Source organism: Pterocles gutturalis, unplaced genomic scaffold, assembly GCF_000699245.1.
Source record: "Pterocles gutturalis isolate BGI_N339 unplaced genomic scaffold, ASM69924v1 scaffold25745, whole genome shotgun sequence".
In the NCBI taxonomy this organism is placed as follows: domain Eukaryota; kingdom Metazoa; phylum Chordata; class Aves; order Pterocliformes; family Pteroclidae; genus Pterocles; species Pterocles gutturalis.
In genome coordinates this window covers 61,488-76,810 of record NW_010146590.1, presented here as the reverse complement: position 1 = coordinate 76,810, position 15,323 = coordinate 61,488, and the positions used below count along the sequence as shown (strand labels likewise).

General features: G+C 36.5%; 1 protein-coding gene across 1 annotated transcript; it reads left to right on the top strand.

The window, feature by feature from the left end:
- Positions 1 to 363: 363 nt before the first annotated feature.
- On the top strand, positions 364 to 15,041 carry RBMS1 (RNA binding motif, single stranded interacting protein 1). The gene is made up of 9 exons (XM_010085805.1): positions 364 to 415; positions 887 to 993; positions 1,880 to 1,929; positions 2,022 to 2,115; positions 5,378 to 5,428; positions 7,551 to 7,661; positions 8,330 to 8,410; positions 9,652 to 9,736; positions 12,540 to 15,041. Exons 1-8 carry the CDS (start codon positions 364 to 366, stop codon positions 9,727 to 9,729), a joined length of 624 nt encoding a protein of 207 aa, XP_010084107.1. The 3' UTR covers positions 9,730 to 9,736; positions 12,540 to 15,041.
- The last annotated feature ends 282 nt before the right edge of the window (positions 15,042 to 15,323 follow it).

The window sequence follows — 15,323 nt, the reverse complement described above, 5'->3', positions numbered from 1 at the left end:
GTGTTCAGTTCTAAGTTCTAACACTGCTTCCACCCTGTGATTAGGGAGGGTGTGGTGTGATGTAGCAGAGCTGTTCTTCAGCCCTAGGTATTTGGAAACTATTGCAGTTGAAGCTAGTAACAGGGAAATAATACTATGCAAACTTTTTTTTTTCATTGCTTGAATTTTGACATTAAAAATTGAAGTCATGGTCAGGATTATGTTATGCAAAAAAAAAAAAAAAGTTTAGTAAGACCATTTCATGACAGTATGCAAAAAACAAGATAAAAGAAAAATCTTGAAGAACTTCTGGTTGCATTGTGTTCTCTTTATAGAGTAGAGATAAAAAGGGAATGGGCAGTTGTGGCATTTTTTCAGTGCAAGATGGCAAGAGATACAGCTACCCACTCCACCCTGCTGGTTAAAGTAAGTGGAGGTACTGTGCCAGCTCATGGATGAGCAGAGCAGTTTAAGTTTTGGGACATTTCTGAAGCCTCCAAGGGGTGGGGGGAATTATATTAAAGGTCTTTGGCCAGATTTATTCTCCAACGTCCTTAGATGTACCTCCTAAGAGGGAAAACTCAGAATTCAGATTCAGTTCTCATTCATCCTCAGACCAACAGACACATACTCAGAAAATACAGACCGTGTTTCTTTCCAACAGGTTTTAGAGCAGTAATTTAAAATCAAAGATATAAGGCATTCGAGATGCTCTCTTTGTGTGTAGAAGCTATCTTTGTGATATCCAGAACAGTCGTTGATGCTGTAGTATGAGTCCATGTTATTTAACACGGTTATATTGGGAATATAACTTAAAAACCATACCTCATTTGGAGTGCCGAACACCTGTGTATGAGCACTACTTCAACTAAACCATTCTATGATAATATTCCTTCTTCCTTCTCAGTTCCTGCAGAACCTTTATTGTGCAAGTTTGCTGATGGAGGACAGAAAAAGAGACAGAATCAGAATAAATATATACAGAATGGAAGAGCATGGCACAGAGAAGGCGAGGTGAGACTTGTAAGTCCTCCCTTCAAGCTTTAGTGTGGGTGTGCAATAGTGAATACTTATGAAAATGATGGGCATTGAGACTTCTTGGCTTGGGTCTTCGGCATATTAAAAATGTGCAAGCAACTCTTACCTGACAGTTTGCAACTCTATAAAATACTTAACTGTATCTTTTTTAAGAGGAAAAAAAGGAAAACATGAAGCACTAAATCCTACATCATTAAAGTGAACAATAAAATATCCTTCAACTTGGTCAGGAATATGCCTGAGATCTTTCATATTATAAAACTGCCTGAAACATAACTTTATTTATAGGTAGTAAATAATTATTTGATTTATGCAGCACTGAAATGCACATCACTTTCATAAGATTAAAATAGTATAGCAATGCAGTGCAGCATGAGGTTTTTTCAGTCACAGCTTTTTAATCTTTAATGTTCAAGATAATAGTTTCATAGGCTTACTGTGGTTAGCAAGCCTAGACACCTCATTTACGTGATACAAGAAAATGCAAATATGTTTTCTGAAAAACAGCACTCCCCATTCATTCTTATGGTTAATATATTGTAGGCAACACCCTAGTGTAGTCATCTTCATGCCCTGCCTCTCAGACACACACATGTTCTCTTAGCCAGACATTTCACAAATTGCATTTTGTTCCTCATGCTGGGAACTTGGAAATTTGTATTCATAGTCAATATCGCTGACTCTCATCACTATATAATTACTTCTGTCAATTAACCTTTCCCTAACTTATAGTAATAAACTATTTCAATAGAAATTTTCAGTTAAAAAAAATAATACAACTAAAGAAGGAATAAGAGAAATAATTTACAATCAAAATGAATTTTGTCACTCTTTCTTTCCACTTTTTTTTTTTTTTTTTAAGGCTGGAATGACACTCACATATGATCCAACCACAGCTGCTTTACAAAATGGGTATGTTAAATAACGGTACACTAAGAAAAAAAAGTTTGCATTATGAAAGATGCACAGAACTGGCATTTAATAAATATTTCTCTATTTTCTAGATTTTATCCATCACCCTACAGTATTACAGCAAACAGAATGATCACTCAGACATCTATTACGCCGTATATTGCTTCTCCAGTTTCCACATACCAGGTTTGTATTTAGACCTTAAACTCCAATGAACCATTTCAGCTATGTTTATTTATCAGTTGCTACATCTGGTTTTATGAATTTTCCAATAATGTTTCATTTTAATGAAGTGGCCTGGTTGTGCTCTACAGCGTGAAAATTATGGCCTTAAAAACTAAAAGTGTGTTTCAGGAAGCACAACAGTTTAATGAGATATGTGGTGTCTTGCAAAAGTCTCTAACCTGTGCTGATGGCTAAGGATTTGTAGCCACTTCTGCACTTCATGTATGGTTTTTAATTTTCTCTTGGTCAAGTTCTGTTAGTGTCAATAATGCATATTTAAAATAATTATTCTTTACTTAAAACCTTCTTGATTTAGTTGAATTCTGTTGCAAAAATATTTCTCCCTGCTTTTTGACCTTTCCTCCAGGTTGTTTCAGTGGGGGGGAAAAAAAAAGTGCCCAACAGTTGTACTAAGAAGTGTGTAGAAACTTGCTTGATATTAGAGAAGGAAATTTGAAAATGAGGTTAGAGTTCAATTTACATTAGCATTCAAATTCAGTATTTTTATATTAGGAGTAAAGCATTTAATAATCTAGAATTGTGTTTCTAAACCAAAAGTTACTTTGTTTAGAACAATAAATTACAACTTGATTCATGCGTGTTTTTTGTTCTCGGAGCCCAGTCCAAAGCTTCCTGAAAAGGAATTTTGATAGGTATCATCTTGAGTTCCCACCAAGGGATATTGACAAACAATTCAACATGCTGAGAAATTATACGGAACAGTTTCTGTACTTTGAGATAACTCTCTTAGGAATGCTCAATTTTAGGGCATCGTACATTTCAGTTTACAAACACCTTGCATTTAATGCAGCTGGTATGGCAGTCTCAGATGTATGCTGTGTAATTACTGCTGGAGACATGCCTCTTATCCCCGTGTAAGCGAAATGATCAGCTATTTTGGCATTTTACTGTTTAACACAGAGATGAAGTAAACATCAGTGATTCAGGTCATAAATAACCAAAACTAATTAAATTTGTAATATTCTTATATCTATGGGTCAGGGGAAGAAAAAGAGGGTGTTTGCTTTTTAGTGAGAGAGACGTGCTGAGTTTTCTAGCTTACCATGGGTGAAACTGAATATAGAAAGCTATGCAGAAGGCATATAGAAAGCTATGCAGAAGGCATATAGAAAGCTAACAGAGGCCCTGTGGGCCATTTGGTCAGTATTCCTTGAAGAAATTTTTACGTACCCTCCCATTCCAGGTGAGAAGAATGAGGAAGAAATGTCTAGTATTAGTTTGGAGGTCTAATACCTTCTTGCATGAGCAAAGTGTTATGTAGGAGTTAAACAGTGCACTCTGGAGTAAAGGGCAGCTGGATTAATTTTATATTAATTTCTGAGGTGAAATGTGCAACACTATGTTTGCTCTCAGCAGACAATGCTAATACTGCATTTTTCAGTATATTGAATCATTCTGCTTTGTACACCAATACTTCAAAAATTACAGCAAGTTCTTACCCAGAAAAAATTCCAGGAGAATTAGCTGCTGTTCTTTATTAAAGTATAAATTATTAATCAATATCATACTCTCAGATATTCAGAATCCAAGTAAAAGTTGGAGGTTGTCATGGAAACATACTTCTTAGGTATATAGTATCACTTTTCTGGGCTTGGAGAAAGGCAGGCCATAATACTGTATGTTTCCAGAAGTGTTGTTACTGGTATTTCACTATACATGGCAGGGAACCTAAATTATTGTGGATGGAGTTATTAACATCATCATGCTTAAAGTGCCACTGTAATAGGAACTGAAAATTAAATTCAAGTATTCTGTACTGGGGAGGAAGGAGGTTCTTGGCCAGAAGAGTTTCACAGTTTGAGTATGAGTCACGTCTTCATTACTGATCCCTTCACACCGAAACCTGCAGCATTCTGTCATCTACAACAGGACATATCACGAGAGCATGATTTATTTATTTTTTTGTGGAGGCATGGTATAACCTGTTCCTAGATTTATTCTTATTAAAGGTAAACAATTTTAATAAAGTTTTGGCTAGTATTTGTTTCTGCAACTGGTGTATACCCAAATGACAGTTCTAAGCTAGTTACTATCATAGTATGAGTAGATGAGTCAAAGCTTTAGTCAGGCTGTACCAGTATTTTTGCCATTAAGCCTTTGCCTGAGGAAAGGGAGGGTTCAAGCGTTTTCCTTTTTTGAACTCCTGTTTGCTCTTTTTCTGATTGAAAAAGTGATTTGAAAGTCAGTACCAAAAGGAAGGAGGAAACATTTCTATCTTGCAGAAAATACCTCACCTGGATTTTTTTCAAGATTGTTTGTCTAACTGTCCTGTTCACAGGACTCTGGGAATGATGGTAGAGTTGTTTAAGGGGCTTTAAATGTCTGTCGGCAGTGGTGAGCCAGTTCTGCATGTGGAGTGCAGGTCAGAATCCTGCCTGATCCTACACACCTACAGGAGGAGGGGAGGAAACATTTCCATTCTTGCCTGTAATATTTCTTGCAGCACACTTTTTCAAGAAGCTGTTGCAACTAGCTCTTTTTAACTAAGATAACCATATAACCTATTAGTTTACCTTTTAATCTTTTTCATTTACCTTGTCATGCAAAGTTAAGCATCCTACCTCAATGTAAGTATTTGGGTTGGCAGTGTTCCTGGAGAGAGAACGTGCTAGTTGCCAGAGCGGGAATGCTCGTCAGAACCTTCTCCTCTCCCTCCTCTCCCTCTGCTTTAGGAATAACATACCACAATGTCTTGGAGAAGAACAGTTCTAAATCTTCTTGTTTTTGGAAGAAGATTCCAGCAGAATTCCTGGTTTCTTTTTCCCTTGTGAAAATCCAGTAATTTATTTTATTCCGATCACACTAGAAAGCAAATGGTATACCTCCTGAGATCCCAAATACTTTTTGCCAAAGGAATTTCAAACACAGAAGGTGCCTCCTTTTTCAACACAGCAGAGGCCTCTCATGCATCTGTTTGAACCCTTTCAGTGTGTTTTATAAAGTTTCTGAGACCTGCACTAAAAGGATAGCATACTGTTCTGAAAAGTGTATGTGGTATATTGTCTCCAAATCTTGTTTCTGATTTACAGGTACAACAAATACAGTTCTCACAGGAATCAATGTTGCTCCACAGAGTGACTACTTGCATTAAAAAGGGGAGGGGGCTTGTTAACATGATTTATTAAATTGTTACTGTATCTCAGTTGGAGTATTCAGGAAGAGAATGACTAAAATGAAAAATAAAAATCTGATGTTGTTCTAGGTTCAGAGTCCTTCTTGGATGCAGCCTCAACCATATATAATGCAGCACCCAGTAAGTTTTTATACATCTCTGTTGTCATGTTACTGATTGTATAAACACTTTACATACTTTAAACAACAGGAAATAGGTAGATTCCTGCCCAATTACTTCCAGCGTTTTTACAATTACTTAATAATTAAGATCATGGATCAAAATGAAAAGACAAACAAAGATAGTAACCTGAGTTGGGGCCTCATTTTATTAGGAAAAAAAGAAAGTTGCCTTCAGGGTATGGAGATGATGAGGGCAATTACCAAGTCAGCATCCTGAGGAAACTTTTTTTTTAATTTAAAAGAAAAGCACTTTGCAAATACCAATATCTTACATACTATTTACCTATCAGGAGCTGGAATTGAAGATCGAAGGTTTTAGAATGGGGCTAGAATAGTTGAGACTGGATAATTTGTGAGAGGCAGATGGATGTAGTGATATAAGTGACATTATGGGCATTCACTTGAGAAAACCTGCGTAGCTTGTTCCGGCTTCACCACTCATGAGTAATGCTAGTCTCCCTGCACTTTTGGCTGTGGCATCTGTACCAGACAGTCAGGCATTCTAATCCATACTCTCCCATGATATTTTTCTTCTTATCTATGTCATTTGCCAATAAACTGCTATTATATCTGAGACTTGTGAGGTTTCTTAAGCATTATAAATAATAACAGGCGCTTTAATATATGCAGTCCTGTAGTTAACAAACAAGTCTGTTTCCAGATATAGAAGGGATATTGTCTTGACTTTAATTAACCTCTCCATGCAGATTATAGGACGTAAATCTTCTTGGCAGAACATTTTCTTCTTGTGCAAGCAGAGAAGGTGATACTGAACCAGAATACTCTCTCAGACACTTAATTGGTGTTGTATGTGTGGTTTTTGATGTTAAACACACACACACACAATTGCTTTTAACCTTACTTTCTGTCAACATAGATTTTTATTTAAAAAAACTTGCAAATTATGCTGTGAAAGACACAATATGTTACAATGCTATAAGATGTATTAGTTTCACAAGTTGAAGTTTCACAGTTGAAAATAAAGATCTAGATTCCTGACTTCAGCTCAGTTTTGGCCTGTGCAAAGACTGGTGCTGTCTTGCTCATTTGCTTTGCAGAGAAGCCTGCAGTCTACAGACAGGAAATTCTTTTAGTGTTTGATGTGCCTGTGACTCATTTCATCTACACTAATCACATGGTTGTTTTTCCAGCTATACTCTGTAGGGTTTTTTTCTTTTCTTTTTTCTTTTTAAGGATTAATTATTGATTCAAAATACTGGCTTTCGCTACACTGCAATTATTTCAGTTAGTTTTGAGCTCCCATAATTTTAATCAACGCTTCTGCAAGCATAAGTCTTACAAAGTATTTGGAAATGTTTTTGTAGAACGTGATTGGTAAAGTGAAATTTGTTGATAACCCTCCATTTCAGATAACTCTGAAAACCTTACGAGTGTGCCCTCCATATTTAGCAATCTCAAGTGTTTAAAAATTACACACGTTCTTTTTATGAAGTTAACAAAATGGTGCAGGAGTGATAGAAAGGTCATCACAGTAGCTAGTATTTAGACAAAGAATCCATCTTCTACACAGCATTGCTAACCCACTCTTCTAAAGCGTGTGTGTGCTAATGAAACCAGCCATTAATCAGGGCAGCTCTGTCTTGTGTGTGAACACGGCATATGACAGGTAGAATTCCCCTAACACAAATGTTCCTTCAAAGCCTCCATTCCTAAAGATGAGGCAACCGTTTCTTCCTAAAGCCCAAAATTCCAGAGCTTAAGCTGGGTGAATCTGTACCTGGTAATGTGTGCAAATATTTGCTCTAAAGTTAGCATCTGATTAAACTTGTATTTTGCAGAGTGTTTTGAGCAGGTGCCTCAAGTGCATTGTACATCTGTTGCGTGTTCAACAGGAAGTCAGTGCAGTTCTTACCCATCAACCAAACTGTGCAAAACACATCTGCTGGAGTAGAATAGTCAGAGTGCCCCAGACCTGTGTCCTGAGTCAGTGCCTGGGTTTACGGAGAGTTCTTGTGGTACCTCCCCTCGAAAGGCCAGCCTGTACTTAGTCTCTCTAATCAAAAATGTAATTAAAATCTGAGTGCTGCTGCAACCATTTCTTTCTTTTTCTGTTTTAACAGGGTGCTGTACTGACTCCCTCCATGGACCACACCATGTCACTACAGCCTGCGTCGATGATAAGCCCTCTGACACAGCAGATGAGTCATCTTTCATTAGGCAGTACTGGAACAGTATGTAGCATTTTAATACAAAATAGACTTTACACCAGTAGAAATACGGTGTATAGATCACAGTATGCATGTGCAGCTTGCATTTAGGAAAAAAGTAATCCTTTAAGTAGTCTTTCATCCAAAAAAATACTCGGAACTGTCTCAATTCTTAAATCATATTTTTCAGTTTTTATTCAGTCTATTAGCTGATCAGAAATTGGAAATGCATAAATAGAATAAAGCAAATGAAAACAACCCAGGAGGTAACTCCAGAGTTGTAACAAAAAAGAAAAAATAGTTGGTTTTGCTCTTTGGGACATCAGAGTTTCAGAAGGTAATACAAAGTGTGGAACAGAAACTAAACCAGAAGAAGAGATGCACGCTAGCTTCTAAACTGAAAGGCCCTTCTTTTCTGAGGAGGTAGGATTAAAAAAAGAAATTATGATGACTGGGATTAACAGAGAAGGCAAAGTCCTTTATCTAGTCTTTGAAGTCAAAATTTGACTTTTCTCAAAACAGGTATCTCACTTTTCTGAAGAGCCTATTGATTTCAGACAGAACAGTCTTTCGTTCCTGTACATTGCTTTAGGGAAACAGTCAATATCTATCAGACAATATCATGATAGGTATTTTGAATAATCTTAAATTTACTTTTGGCTTTTACTCAATGGCCTCTCTGTCTTTCCTAGTACATGCCAGCCACAACAGCTATGCAAGGAGCCTACATACCCCAGTATACACATGTCCAAACAGCAGCGGTTCCTGTTGAGGTCAGTATATTTTATACAAGCCCAGAGATAAGAGACATGAATATAATACTAGATTTTCTTTTGCTAGGAAAACTACTGTTTAAAGCCTAACACTGTAACTGTAAATGTACTGTGAATACAATGTATATTAAAATTATAAAGTGCCATTATTCTCAACTAATGTAACTAGTATTACAACAAAGAGTGACCTGTGCTTGTAGCAGTACAGTACTTGTAGCAGTCTTCTGAATAAGCGTAACTTAGTTGAACTTTGTGTTTTGTGAAAAATAACTTACAAAAGGAACAAGCCAGGAGGTATAATATAGTTCTGATCTTTCATTCAGTTTTCCTGTGAACAACCTTCTCTGACAACAGACTATTATTATAACTTTTTGCAAAGAATCACAATTTTATCCTGGCATCTCAGGATACCAGGCATATTTGTCTAATAAACCCCTCTGCAAGTCCAGGTGAAGAGTAGAACTAAATGTTAGACAATAGTTTGTCTAATATTTTGACTTACCTTACACCCTTTTATAGGTCAGTACTTCTTTAACAGAGGAGTTAGACAAGGTATGCTGCAGCTCTTTGTGTTCAGAATGAGGGCTCGACAGTCTCTTCCAGGGCCTGTAAGAAAAAAAAAACATGTCGTTTCAGAGTCTATTTGTCCAGAAACTCCAGAAATTGTTTAGTTCAGTTTATGCATCTACCCACGTGGGTCAGTGGAAGGCTTTTGGTAATGAGCTGGTTGCACTGTCTGCCAGAACACTGTCAGCTGAATTAATTCCCTGGTTTCTGGGGCTCTGTGTGTGATGTCCCAGCTACAGTTCTTTGTGTTGCCTAGTGCCAGTCACACCACAGCACTCAAAGCAATAGTGTTTGTGCATATGGTAAGTAGATCTGAGTCGTCTTGCTGCCCTCAAAAGAAGAGGGGCAGAATGCTCTTTCATATTTGCAGATACAAAATATACTAGCAGTTATTTGCTCCCTTTATATATTTTTTCTATAACGTTAGAGGTTTTTTTTTAAATTATCATCAAAACAGCTGGACAAATATAAAGTTTGCATGATAATTTTATTTCTCTATTTGCTGAAATGTTAATCAATGAGAAGGTAACACCTCAGATTTGGATTACCCCACTTGAGAAATGTTAGACTTAAGATTTGAAGACTGTTAATTGCATGAGTCACATGGAAATACATATTGCAGATAATGCTGCCTGATTTTGTGTCTCATGTCTTGTCTTCCATTTTATTTGCAGGAAGCCAGTGGTCAACAACAGGTTACAGTAGAGACGTCCAGTGACCATTCTCCATATACGTATCAGCAAAATAAGTAACTGTGAGGTAGGGGCTCATCCTGTCAAATGGAAGATGTGAATTCAAATATATTTTGTTGCATAACTTACAGTTCTCTAAATTGAATTTCTTTTTTTACATCATATAAATAACACTGATAATATCTGGGGACAGGCAGTGAAGTTAATTTGAACTTGGCCAGAGTTAGAATCCAGGAAAGGAGGCACAGGTTCCAGGAGTTAATGAATTATGAGTAATAGTGTTTTAATAATTCTTCTATAGCATAACTGGATTATGTTGTATTTTAATTTGTTCATCTTGGCAGCATGCTGTATACAAGAATAACAATGAATTAGTGCAAAAATACTAGAATGACAATGCTAAAGGGAACTGTATTTATACATATAATATCCTCTAGTTCTGTGGTACATGTGAGATTTGGAAGCAGCTTTGTGACTGACTTACAGACCACAGGCAGGGGGCTGGTCTACTAGAAATCCTTGCTCCTGAAGACTTCTTTGCTCATCCTGTATTCTAGGAAAAAGCTGTTTGGTCCAGAATTTTGTCAATTAATTTTAATCCACGTCCTAGCTTGGCTCTAATTCTAGAGCTGTTTCCTACACCAGGTTTCCTCTGGTTTTACCTGCATGGCCTTTACTAACCATTCATTAGCTTTACCTAAACTCCTTCCATGCAAAATTTTTGCTTTCTGTAGACTGCCATTCTGAAAACGTTGTTTGTTCTAACCATCCCCTTAAACATTCTCCATGTTTTAAAATTCTGGAATTAGATGTACCTTAACTTTTTCCCAGTGCTTTGTAAATAAGGTAGCTTGAGTACATAATTTTCTTCATCAAATTTTGTAAGACCTCATACTGAAAAATTCTGTTCAGCTGCAATAATGTGCTAGAGGTCATCTTAGAAGGGTTTTTTCTTCAGCTTTCATGGCATTTATTAGATACTCAAAAATCATGATCAGTTATGTGTGAGGAACTTCTGATTGTGTTGATATTCCCCCTAAAATGTATAGATCTGACAGTACACACATCAGCTGTGCTGTTTGACAACACTGCTCTCACCCCCATTATTGGCATAACAACTTCTTATATGTTCAAGAATGTAAAGATAGAAACAAACCAATAGGGAAACTTTGCACATTCAACAGATGGCACAGCCTGCATAGTGCAACATATGACCTGTGTTTCTTATTGTAGTCTGGCTGAATGCCGGCATCTAGAGAAAGCCCACATCCTTGATTTGCATCCAGGGCAGGGAGACAGCAAAGCCACAGACTCTTCTTGTTACCATCTCGCAGTGTTAAAATCATGGCTCCTGCATGTTTCCTATGCCAAGGCTATTGGCTGGTGTTAACCACTTTTCAAGGAATTATTTGTTTTGCCTTAAGTCTTCCCTGTGGGCATGTAAAACCTCCTTACCAATAGAGATCTGTGGTAGACAGTGAAGCGTAATCCTGCATGTCATCTCCCTGTCGTGCCCCTCTCTCCTAGCCCCACAGTGTCTTTCCCGTAGGCTGGCGCCAGGCAGGAGGATCAGCATTTAGTCTCCTGAAAGGATGAGATGTGTTGCCATTTGAGACACATAACGATGATTCTGTGTAGAATACCGAGCTCTGTGATCAGCTCTGTGCGTTTGATGTAAGCCAGTCCTGCATGTATTTTATTCTTCAGAGAAGTACTATTACCTGGATTTAAATGCAGTAGGAGCCAGTTCAATCTATGTCAGCAGTGGACATGTGGGGAAGGTTAATATTACTCAACTGATTTCAGCCTCAGAGTATGGCATTTGGTATTTCTGTCCCTGGAACATGTTGGTACTTGTCATTTTTCAGACAGGTGAAGGGGAGGGAGCTGACAGTTATTTCTTGCCCTCAATGTCTCTTAATTGCTGTGGCTTTGTTACTATTGTCAAATTGAAACTTCTTTCTAAGTGCACATGCAGCACTTTTGGGAATGTCCTATTAAAAGTCGGTCTACGTATTACCATAAATAAGGGTTAAATGACAACTAGCACGTTTGCACAACTGGATGCAGTCAATCAGAAATACACAGTGTCTTTCCTTTGACAGCTACATTTAATAACTTTATAGCTTCTTTTTTAAAAAATTGCTGCTATGTGAAAATAGTCCAAGACCCTCAAAAAAACCCTGTTATAATTATATATGCCCCTCTAAATGTACAAACCTTAAAATATCAGACTTTGTCTTGCCTAGAGAAATTCAAAAATTGTCTAAACTTTTTTTCATTAGCTAGGTATTTTTTTAAACTCATATGGCAATATAAGCCAATATAGTAAATTGAGACATCTTCCTTCAAATTTAATGAGCCTTGAATTGCTGTTAAGTATTAGCCATCATGGAGGCACAGTAGCTGTCTATGCGTTGGCTCTTGTAACTTGTACGTAATCTCCCTGGGGCTGCACCAAAAGAAAGTTGTGTTCCTTTTCCAGAGATCAAAAACCTTGGAGATGCTGCAGGAGTAAGCTCACACGCTCAACCATTTTTGGTAAATTAAAAAGAAAAAACAATAATAAACAACAAAAAAAAGAAATAGGTTTGAATGCATTCTTCCCAAGTGGGAACTCTGCATGCTGAACAGGTATTGGAGGTAGAGGGGGAAAACAGCATGCAGGCTGTTTCCTGGCAGAGAGCCCTGTCCTGGGAAAGGCCAAGTACCTGTAGTGCCACCTGTTACTTCTCAGATTTGTACTCAGATTAACTTAGTCTTCTCACAGCTGTCTAAATAGGAGATGGTTTAATTTTATGGACAGCTACATTAGAAAAAACCCCATGCAATTGTAACTCTGCTCTAGCTCTGACCTTTCTGTGTTACAGATGTCCAGTGTTGACCTGGCCTGGAGAAGGGCGCAAAGGCTGAAACAATCATGGATTTTACTGATCAATTGTGCTTTAGGATTTATTGACAGTTTTGCACAGGTTCTTGAAAATGTTATTTATAATGAAATCAACTAAAACTATTTTTGCTATAAGTTCTATAAGGTGCATAAGAAAAAAACCTTAAATTCATCTAGTAGCTGTTCCCATGAACAGGTTTATTTTAGTAAAAAAAAAATTTTTATCAAGTGTTATGACGCAAAAAAAAAAAAAAATTCAAATTTCTGTGTATGCACAGATGACCATGAAGACTTATTCACGTGCATGACAGAATTTGTGTTTTGGTTTATTTTTATTTTGGTTTTTTTTTTTTTTTTAATTGTATGAAATGGGTTTTTCTGAAGTTTAAAGTAGTAAAACATCTAAGATGATGTTCTGTGCTTGCAGTGTGTGATTGTTGCTTAGTGCAGTGTTGCAGTTATAGTGTCTGGTCTTTTAGCTTTCTGTTTTTCTTTCAATGTAGTGTGAAGTGTCTTATCCTTTTCTATAAATTCCAATTTGCCTTAAATCTTTCAATGCTGTAGCTGTTTCAGTAGGTAGTCCAAACTAATGGTGTAGAATGCTTTGACCAAATGAGCTGGTCTATTATGCCTTGTAAAACAGCAGCATAGGGCTTTTAAAGGTAGTCAATAAAAATTGCTGAAAATTTGGCTTTTTTAATGTGTAGTAAGTGTTTTTTATGATTTTTCACATAATATGTAAGGTAGTGAAATGCAAGAGGGGAAAAAAATGTTTTGTGTGAAACACATTTTCTGACTGGGGAAATTTTAATAGGAAAAATTGTTTGTAAGGCCATATGCCAATAGATCCCTCTGGTAGTTTGAATGATTTAGGAACTCTGCTGTATGATGCAATGTAAAATCTTTTTTTGCCTTTTTTCAGAAACTAACTTGATGTTCTAGTTTTAGCATAGGTAGAGTAGGAAGTTTGGGGCGGGGATATCACCGAATGTTTTTGTCCTTCCTTTTTACTAATGATAGTGCTTTAGGATGAGGATTGTGCTGAGACTTAGCAAACAGAAAAGTTGCTATTACAGCAAAATGGCAAAAGCTAAAGGACTCGTTTTCAAACATATGCTGAGATGTAAGTAGAAACATAATTGATTGGGTACTAGCTCTCTATAGTAGGTAAATAAAAATAAAGACTTGGCACTTTTAAAAGGTAACTTTACCAAAGAACAAAGAGCCAGTAACCAATAATTCTGATTTGTCTCAGCATTATGTCTTCTGTACTCTTTATTTTTGCCGGACCAGTTTGCGGTTAGGAGAATGTGCCTTTTTTGTACATTTGCATTTAGGTTTTATAATTTTAATTGATGTATGGACACAAAAGCATGAAGGAAGACTTGGATCCAAGCAGTGCCACACTTTACATCATCACTACAAGTGTTAAGTGTAAAGAAAACAAATTTTGAAACTATGAAATTCCTGATTCATAAATACACAGTTATTTGTACTTCACATATTAGATAATTCACTGCTACTAAAGCTCTTTATTACAATTGCATATGTTTTAAATCGAATGATAAATTAAGTTGTCTTCCAAAACTGTGTACTTCTCTGGTCAGCTGTATATGATCAGTTATCTACCTCAAAGTTTATTTCCTTTTGTATTGGGACAGGTTGCTGGCCCTCCCTGTTTCCACAGACCAAATCATCCTAGCTCAGGAGCTAGGGCTAAGCAGTTGTTTCTTTCAAGTATTTTTTAGTTTTTAAATTTTGTGTGAGTATTGGAGTATAGATGTCGGTGACATTTCATAGTTTCAAAAGTAAATTGCTGCTCTGAAAAGTGTAGATTCTAGTGAAATACATAGTCATAAGAGATGTGTTTTTGTTTTTTCTTTTTTTAAAAAGTTGTGGTATTATTGGTTCTATGCTCCCTGGAATATTACTGCTTTGTAAAAGTCCAGACTTCCTGCAGCACCTTGCCTGTATCTGGTAACTTTCCAAACTTGGATCTCTCACTACTTGATATTTTTGCGTTAATTAAAACTGCAGTATGATAGCTCTGTTAGAGGGAGGGAAGAGCTGCTGCCAGAAATGTCTGAACTAAGTGCCATACTCATTGTCTGGGTAAGATTTGGGAAATTTAACCTCTGTACATAAAGAAATAATCAGTTACTTAAACATCACATAGTAGACAGCCATTAAATTATAAAAAATTAATTTATGAAGAAAGACCTTTTGTACAGATTGAAAAAAAAAAAAAGATTTTCATAGAGATATCTATATGATCAAGAGAGTTAATTTTTTATTTTTGTTTTACTAGTGCCACAAACTTGCCAGTGGTAACTTATTTGTCCGGTTCAAGATAACTCTGTAGTTTTGTTTCCTAGGACTTGTTGTTAAACGCCAAAAGACATTTTTGAACTGTAAATTTGATTAGATTGTTAGCTTTTTTCTGTTTTATTTCTTTGAAAACTTTTGAATAAAAAAGATCCAAAAAAAATGAATATGCATCATCTTTTTCCTTCAGCCCTTTTATTTGGGGAAAATCCAAACAGGTTATGGTAAAACCTTCACATTTATTTTGAAGGGTTCAGAGTTGCTTTCTGCTTTACGGTCTGGGTTTTTCCCTCATCTATCTTTTGTTAAAATAATTTTTTAACTCTTTCAAACCACATTACAAAGCCACTTATTCTTTCAGACAAAACAGGAAAAGACATATGAGAAATACATTATAAAGTATCTGATTTGAATGCAAGAACTCTGTTGTTCTCTGTGT